Here is a 24,988-nt window from a genome sequence, read left to right as displayed (position 1 = left end):
ATGCAACACTATCTTTACTGTCCTTGTGAATTGGAAGACCTGGTCAAGAGATTAGTAATGGTGTCTACAAATGAAAGACATTGGTTTTTTAACTGGTACTGTTACATGGCTGACTCTTTCCTTAGGGCAAAAGAACCAGCGGCACCAATATAGTTTGTAATATATAATTAAGTCATAACCCAAGAAATGAGGATAAAAACAGGTGGGGTTTTTAAAGATGTTGCCAGAGTCTAACACTGAGACATTTATAGCGTTTCTTTCTTAACAATTTGGTTAAAACACATCTGGAAATAGATGCAAAACGTGCATGTCCCTCAGGTTTACAATAACTTTCCTAGTGCAGTTTTCACAGCTGTCACTGCAGTACCTTTCAGTTTTCCCTTAAACAAGATGTAATGAGATGTTAGACCAAGAGGGTGGGGTCGGCATCCTGATATACAGCAAATTCTCATTTGGGAAATAAATCATGAAAACTGGAAGTAGGTCATGTACCCACGCCATGTCAAATTAATAGCCTTTCTTTTCTGTTGATGGACAAACTGTCATAAGCTGCTTATAGATCTTGCTAAAATAAAAAATACAAGCTTATTCCCAAGTCCTTGGAAGGTTGCACCAAAGCGGGAGTAAGTTAGTGTTGGTGTTTGGGTACTTTACCAGCTGTTGGGGCATTAAAAGTGTATTCAGAAAATGCCCATTGTGAAGAATTCAGGGCTTCCATGTCTTTCAGAAACACACAAATCTGTTATGAAATCAGAAATACACAAGTCTGATCCTTTTCTTTCTTGAACCAATGGCATACAAAATTAATTCATAATCAGCTTTTACTTGAAATGAGGTGACAATAGCAACTGAAGAATATATCGCGAAAACTTCAGTGTAAATGTTCAAAGCAGTAATAAGGAAATGAGAGTGAAGAGTAAGAGTGTTGAATTAAAGCGCAGTTCAGTGAAAATGGCTTTGCGTAGCCTTAGTTCTCTTCAGTCTCTCAACAAAGCTGTTCACTAATGTTTGTGTGAGTGGTGGCAAAACTGCCTTTTTTATAATAGGCACTGGTGTGGCAATCGGACTGCAGAGAGGAATGCAGCAAATCGATGTTACTGTGATTACCTGAAACCATTTCTTTTTCAATTAGGAAAGGTATTGGGTTAGCTCACCAGTAGGGCAGTAATCCTCAGTGATTGTATGGACTGTCCTGTCTGGCTGATGAGAGTTTAAACTTCAGTGAGAACTTTTTTCACCAAAGTTTTGGTAGTTTGAATGAATTACTGTTGTTCTTCATGGAACAAGGATATTGTGTGATTGGCTGCTGTTCTGTTTTTTCAAGTTTGTTATCTGAGGCATAGCTTTTCTGTGTTGAAGTCTAGCTTTGTATCTTTGCTATACGACCTACCCTGACATTGTCTAGCACAGCCAGGCAGCAGGTGCATCAGGAGCTGCCGAGCCTAGCGCAACACGTCCTGCCTTTTGGCTCCCCGGGGCTGCTCGCTCTTGCTAGGCTCTTGAGACTGGATGCTTAAGGGCAGAATGTAGGGAAAATGTTCTTGCAGGCACCCCTTTGGGGAATTATTGTGCTAATGAATACATCTTCCTGTTTTGAGGCACCGTGCCTTTGGTTTCTGGACTCATCCTTTTCCCAGTACACTACTGAAAACATATATGCCTTAATATTAATGTACTATAGTTATCTTACAGGATATGGTGATGTTTAAATTTAGGAAAGTATGTTTTTCTCAGTCTTCCAAAACTGTTGACTCCTACTGGAGTAATGTTAAAACTGCTCTGACCTGGTTCATTCTGCGCAAAGGAAAAGCGATTTTCACTTGTAGATCGTTTTTAGGGGCCAAATTTGACCTTAAAAGGCATGAAATGTACTAGAGACCCAGTATGGCTAATACTAACAATATGAGCTAATATAACTGATTTGCGTATCAGTGGACTAAATTAAAAGAATTCTTTGATTCTATCCTGATAAGTGCTACCTTCTAGAGACTTGTACTACCATATCTCCTCTCTCTGTTTCTCACCTATATGAGATCTGTGAGTTTTTTTGAGAATATCATCTCATATGGATGGCACCTTAAAGCACCAAATATTTGAGAGGGGCTATAGGAAGCAGTGCAGTTCCTGTCACTTGAGTCTTCTATATAAATATTTGAGAGTCAGTCAAACTCTAAATAGCCAGTGTCTTCACAGAGTGATTCAATCTTTGGAACAACCCACTTAAAGAAATGGTAGAACACATTCCTTACTCTAATCACATCTTTAAGAGAACTGCAGATCTATTGCTAAAACTTGTTGTGTAAGACAAGCAAATCATTTCTGGCTGGAGGAGAGTGGTTATAAGACTGAAGGGCCCTAACTAACTGTTCTTGGCCGCTTTCTTTTGTTCTCTGTTATTTACTGTTGTGTTTGTTTAGGCAGCAGTCGCCTACCTTGCAGATTGTCATATCAATTAGCACTTGGATATGGGGTCTGTCATACTAAAGAATGTACTAAAATAAAAAACCTTCTGATTCTCTGGGAAATGCTTTCCAGTTGAGGGGACTGACCTCCAACTTGAACCTGATCAATCTTTTAGACTTGTATTCCTCAATGCATTGTTTTCTAACTGCAGTAGCCTTAAAAATTAGATCTAACAGGACAAGTGATAACTATGTATGTTAATCTTCATCTGAAGACAAGTGTCTACTCTTCATTGGTTTAGGGCTAATAAAAAAATACGAGGAGCAGTTTTAAAACACAGAAGAATGGTTTGTGTTTAAAACTTGCTCTGTGGGTGCATAGGTATATAATATACCTAAAATTAAGATATAAAAATCCTTGAAACCTGAAATGGCAGTAATACTGCTGCTTGCTGGGAAGTGTGAATGACAGGATACCCAGACCATAGTTTAGGTGTTGTGTTGTGTTCCTGCCACCCCCCACCCCCAAATGCCATCCTTTACAGAAGCATTTTCTAGATTCAGAAGTTCTGCATGGCCTTCACCTATAGAACTTGCACCTCTGCAACTTCCACTTAACATCCTGCAAACTTATTTGGAGGAAAACTAATTTTAAAATCTTTAAAAAGGAAGATTTTCAGAGTAGAGTACCACATAAGCTATTTTAAGTTGCTTCAAGAATGTTAGATTTCTAGAGGCATTTCCTTACCTGATTTGACTGGTTAGTAGTCTCCTGGAACGTTTTTGTTCTTGTGGATGTCATCCAAACACTATTTCAGATGTACTGAGGAAGACAGAGAAGTTACCTTTCTGCTGTTTTTCTGGAAAACTTATTATTCACCATAAACAATGTGGGTTTTGTAGGCTCCATGAATTAGTAGCGGTCCAAATTTAGCTTTGTATCTGTTTCTAAATGGTTCACTTTGATGTCAGTATGATTAGTAAAATGTGCATGATAAAACTAATAGAAATGGTTATAAGGCCGCATAACAAAATGGTAAAATGTCTGATGACCAATTTCTGATATTTCTGCTACCGCAAAGGTATGGTGTGCCTTTTTTAGCAGTCGTATATGCTGAACAGTGATTTGTACTGGTCACTGCAGATGAGGTAGAAATTTTGTTACCTGCAGAAAATAGCGGAACAATGACCTAAGTCCTATGACTGCAAAGCTGATTATGGGAGTAGTCTGGAGTGGCAGTTTAAGCAAACAAGTTTGCAAAGCCAAGGCCCTGAAGTATCAAATTGCTCAAATCAAACTTGCAGCAGGACAATTTATCTGCAGCATCATAGCAGGACAATGACTAGTAAGTAAGGAAGTATCTTCTCTTACACTTGTGGAACATCATGAGATGCAACCCTCGTGCAGCACTAAGGCTCAAGCAAATTGGTGGTTTTGTTAGCAAAAACTGGTTATTGCAGGCTTACTTTTATGATACTGAATCCTTTGGTTCCTACAGCATGGTTTTGGATGTTTATTTACATTTAGCTTATAGCTGTTTTCTTACTGGAGCCCCTTAGTCCCAGGGCAATAAGGATGTTTTGGAGTCACAAAATAGACTGTGAAAACACCTGCTTTTTATTGTTTAGTACCTGAGGTTGTGCTGTTTTGTTAATAAGACACTTGACTGAGATCCCCACCCTTGATTACAGATGTTTTGAGGGATGGATTTTTTTCAATTGCTGAATGTGTTCCCTCCAGAAACCTGACATACCTTTTACTGAGGAACTCTCTTTTTAGTCACATTTGACTCCTCTGTCATCATGGGGGTAAGTATTGTGATGATAAGCTGGGGATATAACGTGAAGGTATCTAACATGGAGATGCACATGACTCCATTAAGAAAAAGAAGTCAAGCATTTATATAGCAGTATGGAAGTTGCTGGACAGCATATAGACTTGCTTCTAGAGGACAGCACCAAATATTTCTACCACTGTAATGTTAAATAAAATCCACCCCCCAACATTCTCAGCATTGTATTGCGTTTATGTTTCAGAACTTAAAGATTCTCAACCAACAGCAGAGCTTGTAATAAAAAAACCCAAACAAACAAAAAACCATGACCTGTGAGGTGTTAACCTAGAAAGGGACTGCCTTATTCTCTAGAACTTTGAAAAAAAGTAAGCATAACTTTTGCCTTGTGTGTATAAATAAAATCCTCCTAATTACAGCATATGGTGAGTAAAGTGCCTGGCAACATATCTCACAGCAGCTTGGTGTGAGGAGTAAAACGTCTTGCTAAAAATGCTGCACTGCAGCAGCAGGCAGTACAGGAATACTGCATTCCACTTTTCCCTGTGCTTCCAACTAGTATAGGTAAAGATATGAATTTTGTGTGCAGGTCTGGTTAGTTAAAATGTAGCTGAAGCTAGCGCTGAGAATAGAGGTGCATTACATCATTGCTAGCAACATGCCTCCAGCTTTGCCTCACCTGCTGTTGCTGTTTGGGTGGTGGTTTAGAAAAAACTGTGTTTCTAGATCAAACTAAATGACCCTCAGCTATTCTGTTTTTCTGTATTAGCTGACCAGAGTGCTCTTGATTAAAGTATGGCTCTGAGTTACTGAGTGTAGGTCATCAGTGGCCCTGGGGTCAAGATACACTGCAAGAAAAGGTGACAGGATTTCAAGACTTGTGGCTCATTCTTCTCCAGTTGTGAGTATTGATGACAAGGTAATGGGCAATCTCTGTCACGGCTTTTAATTCATCCTGCCTGCAGCAACAGGAAAATGTGGCATGCCTTTTAGTAGCAATCCCCAATTCATTATGAGTTTAATGAATAGTGAGATTTATGAAGGTCTGTAATAAAGTGGGAAAATACTTTTTTTTTTTTTTTTAAAGTGTTGTTTAAGGAAGCACAGAGAGTAACAGCTGCTGCTGAAGAGCAGCTGTTGCTGTCCCCCTCCCCAGTCCCACCATTATGTTCCTGTTGTGGTCACTTGCAGGGAGGCAGAGCTCTCCTGGGCTGGCTGCCCACCCACCACTGCAATGCCCCTTGGCCTGCCCCAGGGCCTTTACAGCAGATTTGGGGAGGTGGGTGTGGGGGCTCTGGCCAGCTCCCTCACCCTGTCCCAGTGGTATCAGCTGGGCGGCCCTGGCCGAGGCAGCAGTGTGGCAGTGCCGGACGGCGATGGAACGGAGCTGCGTGGTGTTTAACTGGTCCCAAGTCAGATGCTGCCATGAATGTGTTAATTGTGTTATATGTAGGTGCTCTCGTATTTGCTTCATAAATGGTTTCTCTCCTGTCTCACTGCTGCGCAGAGTCCTTAATACTTTACAGTACTGCTGCTGCACCACAGTGGCTTGAGATGGGAACCAATGGATTCCTTAAGTATTGATGGAACAAAAAAGGATTTCTTGCCCTTTTTGTGTTGGGGAGAGGACAACAAAGTATTTGTTGAACTCTGAGAGGAATGCTGCTATCTGCTGGCCAAAACTGCCAGGTTAGAGTTACAGTAAGCAGTAACTTCTGTTTTTACAAGCAAATATTAATACCCCATTGAACACGGTGGCTCCAGAAGAGGTGCAAACATACAGAGAAGAAAGTAAGTAAGTGGTTTATGGAGGCAGAAGACATAAACCTGCCTGGGATGGGGAGGCCTCAGGCAGAGAAGAGGAGGTTTAAGCCCAACACTGGGCTATGAGATGCCATTCTTGCTGCCTTGTCCCATCTTCTGTTGTTGGTTTTTTTCTGTCAGTGCAACTTCCTATTTCTTGGTGCACTGCTATTTCTGTTGCCTTTGTAACTGCTCTGGTTGTAAGCATAATGTGTAAGTCAGTCCTACAGCTAATTCTTGCTTTAGAACAGTGTAAAAGGCTTCAATCCAGTTATTGCTGAATCAAAAATATTTCTACATACAGTACAGTTCATTTCAGTATTAAATACTGATGGCCCATTCTTCCCCCCTCAAAAAACCCCAAGTCATTCACCAGATTCTATACGAACACTTTTATAAAAATAAAATTTACATTTATTATTATCTCCACTCCACATGACCACATCATTGTTTATAAAACTCAATTAACTTTAATATTAAAAAATACTTTAGGAAGTTCTGATATGATAATTCAAACATTTTAGTCATTGAATCCCAGGCTCATCCTTAAAACATTTATTTTCACAAGTGTAAGCCGAGAGGAGGAAATTAGTGTTCATGTGGTTTCCATCCTTCACAGAAAAAAGTCATTATTACGGCATAAAGAAAATATCCAATCAGGATAATGAATGTGCAGCCTACTGGCCCAATGTAAAACCAGGATGCAATGAAGTAGATCATCAGCAAAGAAATGAGAGTCCTGTAACTAGCTAGAAACCTCAGACTGATTCTTGGTCCCCAGTTCTGGCTTGTTCCATCCTTCACCACAGGACTATACCTGATTTTCTGTATGAGATAGGGGTTGGTAAGATGATAGCGACAAAGTCTGCCAACAAAATCTTCCCTGGAGCAAAGCACATCCATCTGATCAGCAAACTGAGGTAAGAAAAGTTTAAACATTAGTATTCTACTGCAACTACTGTCATAAAGTAAGTGTAACTTATTTTACAATTTTCTTCATTTATAGGATGAGGATTATAGGAAATGGGGGGGGGTGGGATCAAAATGCACTTTTAAATAAACTGCTTTAGTGCCAACTTGCCTTGTATCTATCATACCTACAGGAAGAAAAGGATTTGCTTTTCCTGTTTTAGAAACATTCATTCTGAATGATACTCCATTGTTCACCAAGAATAAAGAATACATTTAAAATGTTATTTATTAATGTTTTGTGTAGGAAAAGCAGAGCTACAGGTAGAGAAGCAGGCCTGATACTATCAGGAACTAGATAGTTCATCTATCTATCTGTACCCATCTAGATCACAATAAAGGAGACAGCAAGAACAAACGAAGTGTCATGTATGTGCAAGTGCAGTGAAGAACAGAAATTTGCAATGGAGAATACGAAAGGAGGCAGTGCTGTACTTACCCTTTCGTTAAGCACTGAGGATAAACGAAATAGGAGGCGGACAAGAGTGGCATTTTCGTAGCTTCGGATGGGCTGAAGCTCAGTATCTCCTTGATACTGCACCTCAAATCTACGTAGGCCGTTTATGATCTAGAAACAGGAAAATAAACCCCTTATGTTGTAGCTTCCATCTGAAACACCTTTATACTGGCACCTCTCAGCCCCAAATAAGTTGCATTTCTCTTGATGTGGAAAAAGACCTTCTTGTTTTTTCAAGAACAATCTAGGGTAGCAATATGGAATCTTTCTTCTCTCACCTGGTACCTGCCAAGGGGTGTAAGAATGAGGCCATCCTCGCTTTCGATGCAGTCTGGAAGCTGTTTTTTTCCATTCTCATCTTGAGCTGTCCCACACTTCATCATCATCTGGGTCAGCTGGGCTTCATTCAGCTACTCAAGAATAACACAGTTCTAAAGCATGTGTCTGAACTACTCCCTTTTATTTCATTTATTTCTCCCTTCACAAACTCCTTAGTACTGGAAAACTTCAACAGCCAGCACAGATACCAAGAACTGCTTAATAGCACCTCAGTTAGACATTAAAAGGAGATAGAAATCTCCAGATTTCTTGTCTCTGCTTGTCAAATCCAAAAAAGGTGTTCTGTTTTATATGTTCCTTAGTCCTTGTTGAGCTGTCAAATAGCTGTCTTCTAGGTCAATTATGTATGAAGGCCATGTGGCTGACAGAGAAATTCATCTGTTCTTTTAAGTTTAACCAAAGAAACAGACTACTTCTAGTTCATCCATTCATCTATAGCTGCAGTTATATGTTGTATTTTTATAGTTCTTTACAATTAGAAGATAGTGGATGGTTTTTAAAATTTAAGCTATGCCTTGCCTGTTTGTAAACATGAGAACAGGCACTAGTAGAGACAGGTTTGGTATAAACTATACAGTCCAAAAGAGTGGTCACCTGAAACAAAGTAGGCTTGATATTTAGAAATTCAGAGCATCTAGTTCCATCTACATTGAAATGGGTTTTGAAGTAGTCAGGTAAAGTCAAGCCTACAAGATGTTTACAACAAAATTTGCTAGCAGAGTCTCTGGATGGCTTTATAACCCCACAAAGTACAAGAGAGACAAAAGTACATTTGAGGAATCCTGACTCTTGTTCACACTGCCACACAGGGAAAGTTCTTAGAAAGAAGTTTCGTACCTTAAAGATTTGGCACAAGTATTCCAGTGCCTTCTCTAAATATTCATCTGTTTTTTTGATGCTGTCTTGCCCAATTTCATCAAGGTCATTGCCTGTGTACGAACCATTCATCTCAGATGGTGTAAATCTAAACCATGAAAAGAAGGACTGGCTAGCCATTGTTTCTGCAGAATGGTCTGATATGGATTTTGCCGTCTGCTGCGCCTGACAAATTAACTGAGCCAGTTTTAGCACCTAAAACAAAAAAAATTGTGTGGGACAAACATAAAGGACGGCTAAGCATCAATACATGGATAAAACTGTGCCTTGATACCTGGCAGTGAGAGCAAACCCAGCAAACTCACTCTCTTAGCTCAGATGGACTTGTGCTAAGACTGTTAGTTGCATTTCCAATAGGGCAAAGGTAGTTTTTAAAGTTTTCCACTCTTAACTTCTCATAATATGGATGCTCAGCATTGAGAAAACACCTGTCAAAGTAGAAAGATATGCAGAAAGAAATTTGCTGCTTACCAAATTTCTGACTTCTGTGCCAAACATTTGTTTATACTGGAAGTCCTGTCCTTCCAAGCTGTAAACATGACTCTTCACCTTAAATGAGGCATCTGTTATAGTTGCAGGCCATGATGAGAGGAAGCTCCCACCAAGTGTGGGGGTCATAAAAAGTCGATGTTGACGATGGGGAATAACAAGTTCCGGCTCCAGGAATAACTGTTCCCCTAGAATTTGAGAAAAGTAGTGAAGATGACATAATACTCCTGTTTTTGGCTGGGGAAGGTCTAGCTACAAAGCATCTTAAGTCTGCTAGGCAACTTGCTTTTAGGTAGGCAGGTAGTTCTAGGGGAAAAGAGGCCTTAATTACTTTTTTTTTCATTTAATCCTCTCTGCCCACAGCAGAAAATGTCAGAGTGCATTTAAATGCAGCCCATACAGACAGCACTTTAAGCCTGTAACTTTTTTCAAAGGCAGTGGAGAATCATGACACTTAAGACATTGATAATTGTCAAATCTTGCCTCTCCCAAATTTACTGTATCCTAATTATCCTGAAGAATATACATGACTAGCTGAGTAGCTGTTTTGCTAAGTACAGATACCTTTAGAGATATAAGAAATTTTAATCCTGAGGTAAACAATCAAGACAAGTGTAAGAAAAACTGACTTTACTGCAAATACCCAATATTGTATTCTTTCTCCTTTAAAGAAAAATTGTGGAATGAAATCTAAATGATGGTGGTTAGAAAAGAACTATAGACATATTAAACCAATATGACAAACATGAGTGAAGACATGCAGACTTTTGAATTGCAAAATAGCATGCAAATGGGAGATAAAGTCTATTCACCTCAGTGCTTCTGAGGTGAGATGTAGCCATTGTGAAGAAAGATTGAGAAAGGACAGCATAAGATGTCAAAATATCCATTTACCTTTCAGGATCATTTCAGCTAGATTAGGCTGAGCAAAGACTTTGGCTACTCGGAACACCATGAGAGCATTTTTTGGACTGACCAAGTCTGTTCGAAGAGCTCTGTTCAGAAATCCTACAAACAGCTTAGTATACATGAGTAGGTTTTCTTGAATGAAGGCAGCCCTGTCAAAGCGAGTACAGGATTTGTGAGTATAGCTATGTAAATAACTGTTATTTTGTCTTCTGCCAAATGAATCACTAAGGGAATGTTTTATACTGTTTCTGGAAAGATTGTCTATTTGCACTGAGATGAAAGAATACTCCTCTCAAAACAAAAGCCTGTGTTGTAACAAATCATCTCTGATCTTGTATAGGAAGCTAATTCAGGTTGGTGGATGCTTTCTGAAATTCTACTGGTTCAGATTACTCACAGTTGCTTTCCTCCTTACCATTTCTCTGACACACTGCGAGGCAAGGGCTCTGCGCTTTGTGGTGGCTTTTCTGGAGCATATCTCCAAGGCTGCAAGTAACTTAACCACATCTCAAGAACCTAAGCAAAATCACACATAAAAACATGTGAGTATCAATACTTTTTGGAAAGGAAGACAGAAGGGGTTTTTGTTCGTTTCTTTTAAACCTAGTGAATATTATCTTAATGACATCTAAAAGTTTTCAGGAATAAAGCTCTCTAGTAATCTGAGTATCTTTGAAAAAGAACTGAAAAAACCAAGTGCCTGTTGATTAGGACCAATCTGGATTTTCTGTAATACCCAAATGAGACAGCACTCAAACAGCTACTACAAAAAAAGAAAACTTAGCTGGTGGCTACATTTAAGGTGCATTTAACAGCTCTGGTAGTGTTCACTGAATCGCTATTGAAGTAAGTAAACAAGACGCTACATTAATATAATTTCAGCTCTCGTCTTCTGCATAGATGTACCCATCACCCTGAGGAAACAGTGGAGTCCTGATTGCACTGAAGCCACTAATAGGTTTGCCATGGCCTCTGTAAACGTTTGTTCTGATATTCTGCCTCACATGTATACCTTAAACACTGCGATATAGCTAACTATGGGTCTAGCGAGCAAGATCTAGCCCTGTTACATCCTGCATTTAAACTCCTACATTAATTACCAAGAGTCACGATCTGATGCATTTCTTTTCCTGCTTGCAGGAGGTAATATTTGCAGTATCTTGCTATTGTAAATTAACATCATATTACTTTTGTTTATGACCTATCATATTAGATAAGATATTAGGACCTATGAGAATGTATCTGTTTTAAAAGAAACACCTATTTCTTTTCAATCAATAGCTATTTTCAGTGTCAGGAAAATCAGCCAACAACCTCTAGTAATTCTCACCAAGATCTATTCAACTGCCTTCTTATGTCTAACTGGCACTCTAACATTAAATGTAGATGTTATATAAAGAATTTCACTGCTCTAGGAAAAAAAAAGATTTAAAGACCAAGAAATAGCTGCTAAACAGCAATAACTAATTACTAGTTCTGTTGAGTACAGACTTAGAAAGAGAAGCAGGTACATACTGCTCTGAAAGAGGCATCCAGAGGCCAGTGGCCAAAACAGTGTTGCAGAAAGATATAAAGTTTTTCCTGGACAAACCGAGGAATTACAACCCTGCAAAGAGATTCAAAGACAGTCACATGTATAAACCAGCAGCAACTTTTGAAAACAAAAAAACCCCAACCCAACCAACCAACAACCCAACACACTTCCACAAATGCAAATACAGAAAGGAGTGACCCAAACTTGTTCTTTCTTAACTGAAGCTACTTCTGGCCACTGAATTTCAATTCAAATACATAAATATAAAATTCTCCACTAACCTTGGCCAGAATCCTCTGGTAGCATTTTCTTTTCTCTGACTTGTGCCAAGATATAGACTAGTGTAATAGCAAGACATCCCCTCCCTCCTGAAGCTGCCTCCCCCCATCTAGTGGATGTAAGAAACATAATCCATTAGTTCTCATGTACTTTTAATAATGTACTTCTGTATTTAACCACCAAAACAACCTAATTCAACCTCTCGGTGAAAGCACAGCTTTTCAGGGAGAAGCTCTGTATGTTTCAGAGACAGGCTGCTCTTGTACCTACCTTTTAAACTCCTCTAGTGGGCTGGCTGTGTGGGAGTGGGCTGAAGGGGAGAGGGGCTCTGGTTTCAGGCTGTTGCTGAAAGCATGCAAATGTTTCACAAGCAGTCTTACCACTAGCACGTGCTCTTCAGTGGGCTTAAATGACTCCTAGATTCAAAGCAAAAGACAGGAAGATAATGAGTATCACATGCTAAATGTCCAGGAGATAATTCAGGAAAATCATATTCTCAGATCAGAAATGAAAATACAAGAAATGCTCTCTTCCTTCTAGGTTCTTCACTGTAGTTTGGTGCCACCTGATTTTAGACAGACTTGCTCCCCGGGACAAGCTGCATCAATCTTCTGCCATCAGTTCACTAAGAAACAGTAGTGTATTTTTGATAATGTGATTGTAGGAAAAAGTATCTACAGTACTCTAACGCATTGAATTTCAGGCTAGCGTTAAAGAATAGAGTAAATTCTAGATTTTGACTTACCCCTTTCTGAAAAAAGAATATTCAGCCTTTCATTATGGTTATAAATTCATTGCTGTGGACAGCACAACAGATCCTTTGTTTATGCTCTTGGCAGGCTTTATTGAGTTCTTCCTATGCTGGTACTCATCTGCCTTATAAGAAAGAATAATTCTAGAAAGAGTTATGGTAAGAATAAGCACTGCTTCAAGTCCTGTGTGATCCTGTTGGTTCTAGCATCATTATGGGTAGAAGTAGCCTGGGTGGGAGTAGAACAAGGAGTGATGGTGAGCCACAGTGATGTTACTAATAAGTGAGTGTATGATATAGCAGGGAGATGAATGAGGTAAAAAAACTAGTTCTCCTGGGTGCCCAGCACCAGAGCTGGTCTGCTGCAGAATCTGGGGACAAAGCACTAACTCCTTTGCTACTGTAATCTGCTTTAAGAGTAGTGAACTAATCTCAATCCACTACTGAAGGCAGATTTTAAGATAACATTTGCTTTCCAAGTTTCACAGCTCTCACATTCCTCAAAAGTTGAGAAGAATGTACATGAAACAAAAGTTACAGCTGCAAGTATAATGGAAGATGCTGGAAGAGTGTATTAGACAATAGCTGCAAGATGTTTCCAGGATGCCAAATGCAGCCATGCTGAGGTAAGACACTGAACATGACTCTAGGGGACTAGCAGGCATTTTTGTACAAAAAGTTTCCACTTCTTAAATCAATTCAACAGTATTTCCAGTGCTGGGGGCGTGGAGGAGGGAGGTCTGTGTGTGTCTTTGTGTCCTTTCTCTGCAATGCCTGAGGCAAAGCAGATGCATTTTTGCAATCTCTTAAGATTTTTAATACACTGTAAAATTCACTCCAGGAAAGGATTCAAGGCTTCATGATAGATATAGTCATGTAGTGCAGCCAGATCTGAGACTCCTCTAAGAGAGAGAATAACCTGTTACCATTTCTAATGAAGGCTGGTCTTGTGTTCTTGACAGCTCCTGGTAAGTCACCATGTTTTCTACAGTCCTGAGGAGAGTTTATATAGGAGGGTAGCACTCTGAGAAGTTACTTGGTCCTAGGAGTTTAGATCAGGATCTCCAAAAGCAATTAGAGAGGTTGAGTAGTCTGCTATAGGCCTTGAAAGGGTATAATTTAAAAAAAAATTCTAGACTCCCCTTGAAGGTACCTTTTGAACTTATAAAACCACCAGTACCACTATTTCAGTACATCATTTCAGGTGATGCTAGTAGTTTTTCCACTTAGCAATTCTTATAATTTCCTCTTAGCCTGGATCAGCACTATTACAAACATTACTGGTTTAAAAAGTATTTTTCCTCACAATTGTTTTTGTTGTCAAACCTGAACTTACAGGATGGACATATGCCATTCTTTTCTTAACACAGTACTTAGATAAGACATAATAGTAAAAAAGATTTAAAGACAAGTAGTAGTTCCTGTTTTCCTTTCTAAGCAGTACCTTGAGATATCATAGCACTTTATAAAAAAAAAAAAGGATTAAACAGCAGGAAAATTCCATGTAGTGCTAAAGAGCTTTATAGTATATATGCTCAGCCCTCCCCTTTCCCAAAATGAAGACCCAATGAATAAAGGGCTGAAGTAGGGAAAGAGGAATCAGCAATCTGTTCCAACAGGAATGTTTTTGCATGCACATTTCCTGAACAATCTGCAAATGTACCACTCGTGTGCTTTTGCAAAACTGGACACTCAAGTTCACGTTGCCACTACAAATTTGGTACTAGTCAATGACATTTCACTGACTAAAAAAACCTAGATGTTACCTACCTTAATTTTAGGTGACAGCCATGCAAATTCTGATCTTCTTTTCCACGCAAGTTTTGCTTAAATGACTAGTGTGTGAAGGGCAGAAATCTGCCATCAGTGAAGCCAGTTTTGGTGTCAAAAAATGTCAGCGTAGCTGCTAACCCTCTTTCTACAGTGCATTTCAAGAATGCATCTCTAAAAATGGAGTTCCTAATTAGTCCTCATAATATGCTAGATTTTAAGTATTTCCTGCATGACCTTTACTAACACCCCTCACTATCTGTTTTCACTGAAAATTTAGTAAATCTCAGTGCAGTGTTCTCAATCAAGTTGTAAAACCACACCTTAGCAGAAAAAGCTGCTGTACAGCTAGCCCCAATACACTTTGCAGATTATATGATGGAACAAGATTTTTAAAAAGGAAACAAAATGAAAAGATGGTAATACTTGGTATGCGTGGAGGGCCTGGTAGCTGGATTGGGCAGGACTACCGTGGTGTTTACTGGAGATACTGAGTCGGTAGTGGAGAACCTCCAGCTGAGACAACAGAAACAAAGGAAGGGGGGGAGGGAAAAAAGGAGAGAAGAGAGCAAGAGAAAAAAAAAGTGAGAATGAGCCCAAGGAAGAAGGGTGGGGGGAAAAAAATGAACATCACAAATACAGTCAGGGACAACATATCACAATAACAACTGCAGCCACAGTATCCTCTTCTCTCTGGTGTTCAGTAAATTGGTTCCACAGTATTTCATACCCTTTATCAACTTGGAAGTACAACTGGGAGCAGGTGTCAAAAAAGTATAGCTGTAAGTGGCAGTGGCCATTCTCTTTGCTACCTTCAGAGCAAGTGCTGGTAGGGAATATGGAGCTTTTGCCAAATAAACTCCCCATTTCAGAAGTTAACTGAACTGCAGCGACAAGTATTTACACACTGTTATGGTGTTTCATTAAATAATGGAGTAAAAGCGTTCAATATTCTGCAAGCTTTTTTAATGCTATTTTGAAAAATTTTGTCATTTCTTCCTGTGCTGCCAGAGAAGCAGGGTTTGTATACCGGGAAGAAACTCAAAGTGATACTTTCTTCTTCCCATGGAACAGGAAGAAAAAGAGTTTGCCCAGAGAAGTTGTGGATGCCCCATCCCTGGAAGTGTTCAAGGCCAGGTTGGATGGGGCTTTGAGCAACTTGGTCTAGTGGAAGGCAGGAATGGCAGGGGGTTGGAACTAGATGATCTTTAAGGTCCCTTCCAACCCAAACCATTCTATGATTTTATAATCACTGTGAGCCTGTCCAGTAAGTTTCTAGTTCAGAGAAATCCTCTGTCTTCTCTTTCAACTTAAAGGCCATTTGGGAAGGCTGCAGGTCTTGTGAATTTCCTCAAGAGAGGAAATTATTTTTACTATTAGGGAAACATCACATGTATAAAAAGGCAAAAGACATACTTAACATACAGTCTTATATGCTGATGCAAAAGGCATCTTGCCTTAACACTGAAGTCTCTGCAAGCCTCAGCCTGATCTCTTCTTGGATGAATAAGGTAAAGAGTATCTTTTGACAATGTGATGGTGAAGAGGATACTGTAGTGACAGTGACACACATGTATGAAATTAATGAAAAAACATAAAACAAACAATGTACACTACACAGATCCCAATGACTATTGTCAGGCATCTAAACTAACTCTCCAGATCACACCTCTGCTGTCTTTGAACAGCCCCTACCCAATCTCCTCTAGTGCCAGTTTGGTATCTTTTGGTTTTACGCTCTTAGCGTAAAAAGCTCCCCAACAGCTCAAACACACCATCTGCTTTGTAATTGACTCCCCTGCTACAGGAATCAGCAAGAGCCTGTAGTTTAATGGGTGTTTCACATGCAGTGCTGGGGTCTGTGGCACCTGGCATTGGAAGGTCAGGAAGCATTACACAAAGTTTTATCAAATAACGTCTTTTTAAGGGTTGTGATTACAGCAGAAGGGAACAGGAAAAGAGGTGCTGCACGCTTGGGCTCTGGATTATCCAAGAAAGAAAAAGCAAACAGACAATGTAAAAGAATAGGAAAATAGTTGAATTAATGGGGAAAACAGTGAAACTCAGCATAGCAAATAGTGTCAACCTCAGGTTCACACCAGACCCAGAAAGAATTCAAAGCAGTGAAGTAGAAAAGTACATCTTGTCAAATGAAATTATTTACTATTAATTCCCATTCCACTGCCTTCTATTTGTAAAGGGAAGTCTGTGATGACATTAACAAGGTTTAAGGAAAAATCTATCATTCCTTGAGGCACTTCACAGGAAGTTACATATCTGGGATCTGGCTTGGCCCATCAAAGCAAACAAGACTGGCTGCTGGACAAAGAAAGAGCAAATTCTGTGGAACCTCATCCCACCTTCCAATACAGGGATGTAGCCATTTCAAGTCGCTGATGGTCAAACAGGTCTAGATCCAGGGCTGAATGGTCACTAATTACCCCTCCTTCCAAACGCACAGAAGGCTAAATGGAATCAAGTGAACCTGCATAATTATTAATAATTTTAAGAATAAGGTTTAGGGTGATCTTGGGTTTCCAGTCAAGCCCTTTAACCCTTATGTTAAAACAAAACTTGCATTTCTGCATATTCTACTTCCTCATTTGAGGAACTACGAAGCAGACTATTCTCCATCAGCCCACTCTGAGACCAGTCTACACAGATTAGTTCAAGCATCACAGGCTTATAAACAGTCCTGTCCCCAGCTGGTCTGGAACCTTTCCTCAGTCCTGCAGGAGGGATCCTTTGTCCATTTATGGATGTCACGGGGAATTCCAGTCCCCTATTCAGGTGCTCTAACCCCAGAGAGTGAAGACTTCTTTTTTTACATGCCCATGATTACCTCCCATCAAAGATGAAGCTAAAATACCATCAGGGGGTTATGGCCTCAGGTTGTGGCTCCACATACCTTGTGGAGGCTCCTGAAATGGTGATTTCAGAGAACTTTAAGCTCTACCTAAGCCCTATTCCACCATAGCATTAATAGTCATTGTCTGTAACTGCTGCTCCCTAGTGTTAGAAGAGAGCGTCTGAAATACAGAGGGTGAACAGAGGAGAGAAGTTTAAAGCAATCATTATTTCTGGCCTAAGCACAGCGCTTGATGCACAGACCGGACAGACAGACAGACCAAAGGTACTTCCAAGCAAAGCCTTTCCATCACAGGTGCACAGCCATGCTGCTGAGAGTCCCAAGTGGAGACTTTGCAACATTAGTGAGTTTGCATTTTGACCTCAGCTTTAAGAATAAAAGACAAAACCCATCACACTTCAGCTCTCCCATGTTTCTTTTCCTACCAAAATATAAATATGTTTATTTTATAGTCTGTGGAGTGAAGGATCAGAATTTCTCAGTCAATCAACTTTCATATTGCTCTTTCACACAGGAATAAATCCTGAGTAGCTTTTATATTTCTCTCCCCTTCTATGAAAGTCCCACTGTGACCCAGAGGGAATTCAGAGGATCAACACTTTCTCCTTCAAATTCCCTTTACATTTATAATGCCTTTGATCTTAGCCTCCCCAACACTTACTTGGTTTTACATGCAGTAGTTTGTTACTGAACAGGCCACCACAAACTGCTTAAACCAGTGTATTATCTGAGCAAGAGATATTCTGAACTCTGTAGCTACAGAACTGCTTCTGACACCATTATGGTGAAAAGCATATTTTGGAACATGAAACAACAAAAATGGTTTATTCACTTAACACTGAAGGACAATCTAGTAAGATTTCCTTTTTTAATTTGGATTCATGCTAAAAAATGGTTACGTATCTTAGAAGTTACTAATTGGTATTTCAGTAACAGTTGCTATCACTGCCGGAAATCAATTTTAGCTATGTTGCCCCAGTGGGATTTAACACTATGCTTTTATAGTGGCATCTTCCCTGTCATTAGTAGTTTAATTCTTGGTGATCAGATTGTTGTGACCATCCCACAAACTTGTCTTACAAAAAAAACCAAACCAAAACAAAAACAACACAACTTCTGCAATGAAGGCAAATCTGGATGACACACTCACAACATTGTTCATAACTGGACTAGCAATTTTGACACACTCATGTAGATACTCTGATAAGTTATTTCTTTCCTTTGGACCAATATACGAAAAAATTCTCCACAGAATAGGAGATTTACCCCAAATAAGAGGTCAACCATCAGATGACACTCATGAATGAAGTACAGACTATTACCTTGACATGAGGGGACTGCATTTTCTGATACATTTCCAGTGAATAATGATGAAGCCACATTTCAACAAAGATCTGCAAAACAAATATTTTCTCAGCTAGGGAAAGAGAAATAATCCAGGACTTGTCAGTCACAAGCTAGGTAGGGAAGACCATAGCATATAATCTGAAAACTAAGCTGTACTGGTAAATAGACAGGCGCCAATTCAGAGATGTTTCAGGTTATCATCATGTGAATGCAAATGACTGAGTTGGCATACTGTTAGCACCTGCTAAGCATCAATATTTCAGTTCAGCAACATGGTAGGAACTTGTTTCAGAACAACTGTTAAGTCCAGATTCTCCTTTCCCTTTCCTTGATGGTGAACAGAACCAACTTCTCTGTGCTCAACCTTTGCTTAGAGCATAGGATTGATGTAAGATTTAAAAACAAACAAACAAACAAACAAAATCAGGTTTAGAAACTTTTCTGGAAAAAAAATACTCAAATGCTTGAGATCAGTTGTTGGATATACAGTCTAAAAAAAAAAGATATTAAGTGCCTTTCTAAATTACAACTTAACAGTTTAACAGTGGTTCTTTGTTTCAGTAACAGAAAACAACAGCTGCACTGCTCAACTCCAAAAACAAGCTAAAGCAAAATGGCATAACTGTCTCTGGTTTAAAAAGGAGAGATTCCTCAGCTAGCAGCAAGAAATGCTGTGGGGTGTTTTCCTCCTTAAATCCAACTTACCTGGAGCAGTGTTTCTGATCTCCAGATCTCCTGTGAAGCTGGGTCAGCATTTACAGAAGGCTGATGGGCAATGTGCCGTTTCAGCAAGCTGGTGTGATGCATGCCATAGGAAGTGAAAGGCACTGCTGGAGACCTTGAAAGGCAAATGAAGGGAAATACTGAAGTCAGTAAGCCTCACTAAAAGTAAGGATGTATTTCCGTGTAATCACCGGCTTATAAACTGGAAAGCGGTCTTTAAGAAGTAAAACTGCATAGTTGATTACACATCGCAAACTTCTGTAACGTGTTATAATTACTAGGCACTTTAACTATAAACAAACACTACATCACTATTCATACTGCACTGAACCAGCTTTACACAGACCTGATGTTATGTTCAATAATACATGGGTTTTTTACTTTCTCCTATTCAGTTTGTTTTCTTTCACTCTGCCTTCCATGTTCATAATTCACCTGATCTGTATTTTCCTAGGTATATGCTAAGGCTCAACAGACCATGGAAACTGATATTTGAAATGTATTTAAAATGCAGTTATATAAAATATAATGGCTTTTTTTTTTTACATTTGTATAAAATTGCTAATATTGAGAACATTTTATAAATTTGAGTAGCAAAACCAATTTTGAAAATGTGGACTTTCACACACTTGGCCATTACAAAGAACAAAAGACTGGGTGCTTGTATTGGAGCATTTTCCCTTCAACTTTGTGAGTTTGGTTTTATGCCATTATCGCGTAGATATATAGAACTTCAGTAAGTGGTCAAAAATCTTTCATTCTCTTCCTTCCGGTTGTGGCTAATAGCTTGACCATGGAAAAAGTCACCTGAAATGCAGTCACTCATATGATTTGATTACTAGTATGTGTCTTGGCTTTTTATACCAGGAAGTTATGAACTAAGAAACCTATGAGCACTATCAGTCTGCATCAAAGCCACAGACATGGTCGTGACGCAGCAATTTCAAAGAACTGCAAAATAGGTAATGAGAACATTAAACAATTAAGGATGGCAACCTCAGAACTGAAACAAAATGACCAACTGTCAAGTTGTCTAGCTTTATAGCAACATTAATAAAAGATGCAAGTTTCCTTGTAACAGTGGTTATCACCAGTGCCATCTTTACCACATACCATATGTATCTGAAGGTAGTAAAAACTGTCAAGTACAGTTAGATCTCTGTCCTGCTCCAGTTGCAGGGCACAAAACACAACTAGAGTTGCTGAACTGATGAACTTTCGTTGCTTGTACATGCCTTTTCTTCTCCAATAATAGCTACCTTTCAGACTTTCAACTGAAACCTTTATGGTGAACATAAATCTATTTAATTTTTTATAATAAGTACATACAGATCATAAAGAGCAGAGGTCTTTTCTACTTATTAGAGATTTTGTTCCAACAAACTGTATTTTGTAAGCACTGTCCCCGCAATTTGCCTCTGGCACTGTAGTCATTACCTGGGAGTTGGAGAAGGGATGGCTCCCCCAGGATTTGAAGAAGGTGGAGGAAGGACGCTTCCTTCAGTGGGTAGGAAACACTTCAGGTATGTGTCCACCAAGATGAAATAAGCACTGTTGGAAGGGCTGACATGATGGGTGACGGGTGAGTTCTGAAACAGACACACACGATATACCTGGAGTTATATGCTGTTACTTTAAGCTGCTGCTAGGAAGTGTCTGTTACAACAGCCAGACCCATTTAGTATAAATAAGCAGAAGCCCAGTGGTTATAAAGGGTGAATTGACAACAAAGACACTTTGGAGCAATGGTAAAATAACTAACCGTAAGAGAACTCTTGCTGTAGTAGTGAATGTAACCAAGTATGAGAAGAGTGCAGTGTTATATAGCACAGGTAACAACAGGAAGAGGAACCAAATAACCAGACACCATACTACAAAGCTGTGGTTATGACTGTATAAGCGGTGTTATTGGATAGAGGGGTAGGAAACCCATTTGGAATCCATTGCCTGCTCCGTGCTGGCATGTTGTTGGACAGACTGCTTACTGGTATATCTAAGGTGGGTATTTTGTTTAATATCCAGTCTTACTTCATCAACTGAACCAAAGCAATAACAAATTCTAAAAGTACAGATAAAACTGCTGTTAATCCAGCTGGACAGCACCTCAGCGGGCTCTTAAAGCATTGTGAGGAAAGGCTAATACTATTTTAAGGGGAAAAATTGCTGAAAGGTACTTACCTTCTGTGTAATCAAACTAATTGCAAAGTAAAACATGTAATATTCAAATGGATCTGGAAGAACAGAGTCAAGGATCAGATAATAAAAAACAGGTACAGCTGTTAGATATCTGGGGATGCTGACTAGACATTAAATTTTTATTTTGTCAATGCTAAAATAACTTGCTAGAGCTTAACAGCAAATTCAGCTTTGCCTTCTTGCTTTTCAGCCAACTCAAACATTGGTAGTTGAGTTTTTCTCTATGTGGCAAGTGCGTTTGCATTACTCTTCTCAGCACATTTGACTATCTCAAACTGAAACCAGTGCAGCTGCAGCTAGACTGCTTCCAACAAGTACACTAGCTGCAAAGTTAACATGCCCTTTTTCCATCATATTGCATAAACTATAAGTAGTTACGAAAACAAAAATTGTGAAATACAGGCTCTACTGAAATTACTGGGAATTTTGTTGTTGACTTGAATAAGGCCAGAAATCCCCCCACAAGGGTTTATAAGAAGAAGACAAATTTATTTTTCATTGGAATCTAAACATTTCTAATCAGCCCAAACTCTTAGCACGACCGTGATTTACCACAGACGCGTAATAAATACACAACAGAAATGCTCGTAATCTCTCAGTTTTAGATATTTAAAAGGAATTAAATATACAACTGTTAAAAGGATACTAAGGGCCAAATTCAAACCTAAACCACCAGATGAAGGAAACTGGACTTTGTTGTGGTATAAAGAGCATTCTGGTAGAACTTGCTCTTGTATTGAAGCCTTCACAGGGCCCTGAAAAACAAGAGTAATGAAATATTAATCTGGCTACTCAGCACACTTGCAGAGTATGTTTTCAGACAGTGAAGTTCTGCTGCATTCCAGCATTCTGGGATGATATCTACATTCAGTGCAGTGGGATTTTACTGCATTGCAGTAGTTCCTTGTGCAAATGCATACTCTTTAGATATCTGCCAACTTTCTCACTGAAAATGAGTATTCAGTAGAAGAAAAAAAAAAAAAAAAAAGAGCCTTCACCAAGACTTTTCCAGTTGGAGTGGGAGCAGCAGAAGACTGGTGTTTGCTTGATGACTGGTGGTTTTATTAGGGTAACTGAGCTGTGGACCAGCAATTACTATATACTTAAATGACGTTTCCTTTTGTTAAAGACTGTCGAACTATCTGAATCAATTTCTATACAGCAGGTAGCTGGTAGCAATGGAAGAAACAAAGTGAAACAACTCTACAGATAAACATTTTTGTTTGAAATGTCATAGTTCATAACCAGGATAGCAGTTAGTCTTCAAACACATGGGCACAAAGTGCAGCCAGGGAAGGCACTGTTCTGTGACAAGCTTGGAAAACTATTTTCAATCCTGCAACTACTGGTAACCAAGATAAAGCACACGACTCTCCGGGGACAGGATAAGAATCACAATGCAGCCTTCTTGGCTGAACAGCACAAATATCTAGCTGCTAACCACCATCTCCTACAAAGTTTATGGCTCAGAACTCTCCTCATCTAGCAACTGTTTAAAGAAGCAGGTATGCTCTAAACCTTGAGCACTGAGGCTATACCTTGGCCTATATTGAACCGTATATATAAAGTGCGTGCAAAGTTCCAACAGCTGCAACAACTATATTCTCTTTTTACAGATTTTTCAGTTACTCACTGGAAGATATGAGACTGGAAAATCATATCTGTACTCTTCTGCTTGGAGTTTGTAAACCAGCTTCATCATTGGGCCACTGCAAACAAGCATTAGAATGAAAATCCATGGTAAGAACCCTCTCCTGTGTCACTTTTGTGAATTTATATTTGCACAAGAGAAGAAGGTCAAACATTAGTTATTTGTTCACCCTACAGTTTTTAATCTGTGCTGAAATGAATGAGTTTACCTGGGATCCAAGAAATCCAAAGCCACGGAATATTCAGTGGGATTTGTTCTTCCTTGCAAACAGCGAAGATTCCAGCCCACGATGATGCCATCCAGGCTACCAAAAATGCTCTCCACCAGCCATGGGAAGATGCCATGTAGTTCCTTTAGGGAAAACAGACACAAATAGTTAATGTGTACAATTCCTCACTTGAACAACCGCTATTGCACATACTACAACGCACAAAGATACTGTCTGCCAGCTACTTATGGCTGTTTCCAGATTACCACTGGGCAGAGCTTCCATTCAAAAGAATGTATTATAATACGGCAATTACAGGAAATCTATCCTGATTTCTGATCCTACTAAAGTTGCAATGATACTCATCAGCATTGCATGCAATTACTTGTCATATTTTAAAAACTAGTTTTCCTTGTAAATTGAGACTGAAAGGTATTAATGAAGTGCAGTCAACTGAAAAAATCTTTTAATGACTAGAAAAGGTTTTTCACTCTTGGGAAACACTGGCTTCCCACTGTTTCACCTGGGGTCCCCAGAACTCTGGATAAGAGAAATAGGAACAAAGAAAATAGTAACGTGAAAAAAGCAAATTCCTCTGAAATACGCGAGTTTCTGGAAAGGCAGCGGCCGCTCACCTTGGCGGGAAACTCCTCAATGACCGTCTCCAGATCGTGGCACCGCTGAACGAAGGGTTTGTTTACACAATCTGCCTTCAAAGTGGCCTGTGACAAACCATAAGGGAAATCAGATCGCCGCTGCCAGAACGGACGGTACTTATCACGGCCGTGACGGAAAGCCCCCCTAACTACGCCGCTCCTCCGGCACGGCGTTCCCGTTGACACGGCTGAGGTTCCCGCCGACCGACTTTCGCACAGGTACGCAACAAAGCTGACGGTTTAACCAGAAACCCCGCGAGCCCAAACCGGAACGGGACGACCCGCTGGGCACAGGCCCGCCGGGTTCGCTGGGCCGCCTCCCCGGTGAGCTCCCGCCGCTCCCCACCCACCAGCAGGAAACTGGGCTGCTGCAGGTGCGGGCCGGCCATGCCCCCCCCTCTCCCCGCCGCCGGCGGAGCCGCCTGTTTCCGGGCCGCGCTGCAGGAAGAGGAGCGGAAGCGGCCGGCACCGCTTCCCTCACCGCCGCCTCCCGCGCTCGGCGCCGGCGCAGCCTTTCTGCGTCACCGCTCTCGCCCGGCGCGCCGCGGTGACGCCATCTCCCCCCCCCCTCCCTGCGGCCGCGGCGCCTGGCGGGGGGGGCGCGTGCCGCTGTTGCCATGGTGATGGCGCAGCGCTGGGCGCCCTCCAAGATGGCCGCCCTCCAAGATGGCCGCCCTGAGGGAGGGGGCTCTTCCCCGGCCTGAGGGGCTTCAGCCCCTTCCCGAGAATCCTTTGGGGGGGCTCCGGGGTGCTCTGGAGGTTTTTTTTTAGGGGGGACGTATCTGACAATAGGGACCGCGGTCAGGCAAGCACACAGCAGCTCGGGGTTTGGTGGCAGTGAAGGTGAAGCCATCACTTGCTCAGATATTGGTGTTTGGAGAGAGAGCATTTTGTGAGCAAATTAAAAGCGGTGTGGACAAAGAGAGGCCTCACTGACAGTACACGCTTCCTGATAATACGTACTTCC

The 24,988-nt window shown here is 40.4% G+C and overlaps 1 protein-coding gene across 5 annotated transcripts; it reads right to left on the bottom strand.

Moving 5' to 3' along the window:
• Positions 1-6,430: 6,430 nt before the first annotated feature.
• Positions 6,431-24,515, bottom strand: SMPD4 (sphingomyelin phosphodiesterase 4, neutral membrane (neutral sphingomyelinase-3)). Of its 5 annotated transcripts, none has more exons than XM_010575271.1 (19): positions 24,372-24,515; positions 24,001-24,087; positions 23,366-23,508; positions 23,140-23,215; positions 22,153-22,261; positions 21,489-21,541; positions 20,748-20,899; positions 19,293-19,425; positions 18,563-18,634; positions 14,798-14,887; positions 12,121-12,266; positions 11,553-11,643; positions 10,453-10,553; positions 10,023-10,186; positions 9,111-9,316; positions 8,601-8,834; positions 7,703-7,834; positions 7,407-7,535; positions 6,431-6,913 (listed from the first exon to the last, which is right to left on the bottom strand). In XM_010575271.1, the coding sequence occupies exons 1-19, from the start codon at positions 24,408-24,410 to the stop codon at positions 6,587-6,589; spliced, it is 2,484 nt and encodes an 827-aa protein (XP_010573573.1). In that variant the 5' UTR covers positions 24,411-24,515; the 3' UTR covers positions 6,431-6,586. The 5 variants fall into 5 exon arrangements, with proteins under 5 accessions (XP_010573573.1, XP_010573581.1, XP_010573590.1 ...); XM_010575279.1 differs by having other exon boundaries at positions 22,171-22,261; XM_010575288.1 differs by lacking the exon at positions 14,798-14,887.
• Between the last annotated feature and the right edge of the window lie 473 nt (positions 24,516-24,988).

This window comes from Haliaeetus leucocephalus, unplaced genomic scaffold, assembly GCF_000737465.1.
Source record: "Haliaeetus leucocephalus isolate CR32 unplaced genomic scaffold, Haliaeetus_leucocephalus-4.0 Scaffold13, whole genome shotgun sequence".
Taxonomy (NCBI): domain Eukaryota; kingdom Metazoa; phylum Chordata; class Aves; order Accipitriformes; family Accipitridae; genus Haliaeetus; species Haliaeetus leucocephalus.
The sequence above is the reverse complement of the archived record's forward strand: the minus strand, read 5'-3'. Positions and strand labels throughout refer to the sequence as shown.

What these genes read in the sequence shown, in the direction of transcription:
- SMPD4 (XM_010575271.1), bottom strand. Translation starts at nt 24,410, where the DNA reads ATGGCCGGCCCGCACCTGCAGCAGCCCAGTTTCCTGCTG. An exon ending in GATCAGAAACACTGCTCCAG is followed by an intron (nt 18,635 to 19,292) that starts GTAAGTTGGATT and finishes TTTGTTTTGCAG; the next exon opens with ATCTTTGTTGAAATGTGGCT. An exon ending in GCACAGAAGTCAGAAATTTG is followed by an intron (nt 8,835 to 9,110) that starts GTAAGCAGCAAA and finishes TTTTTGTTTTAG; the next exon opens with GTGCTAAAACTGGCTCAGTT.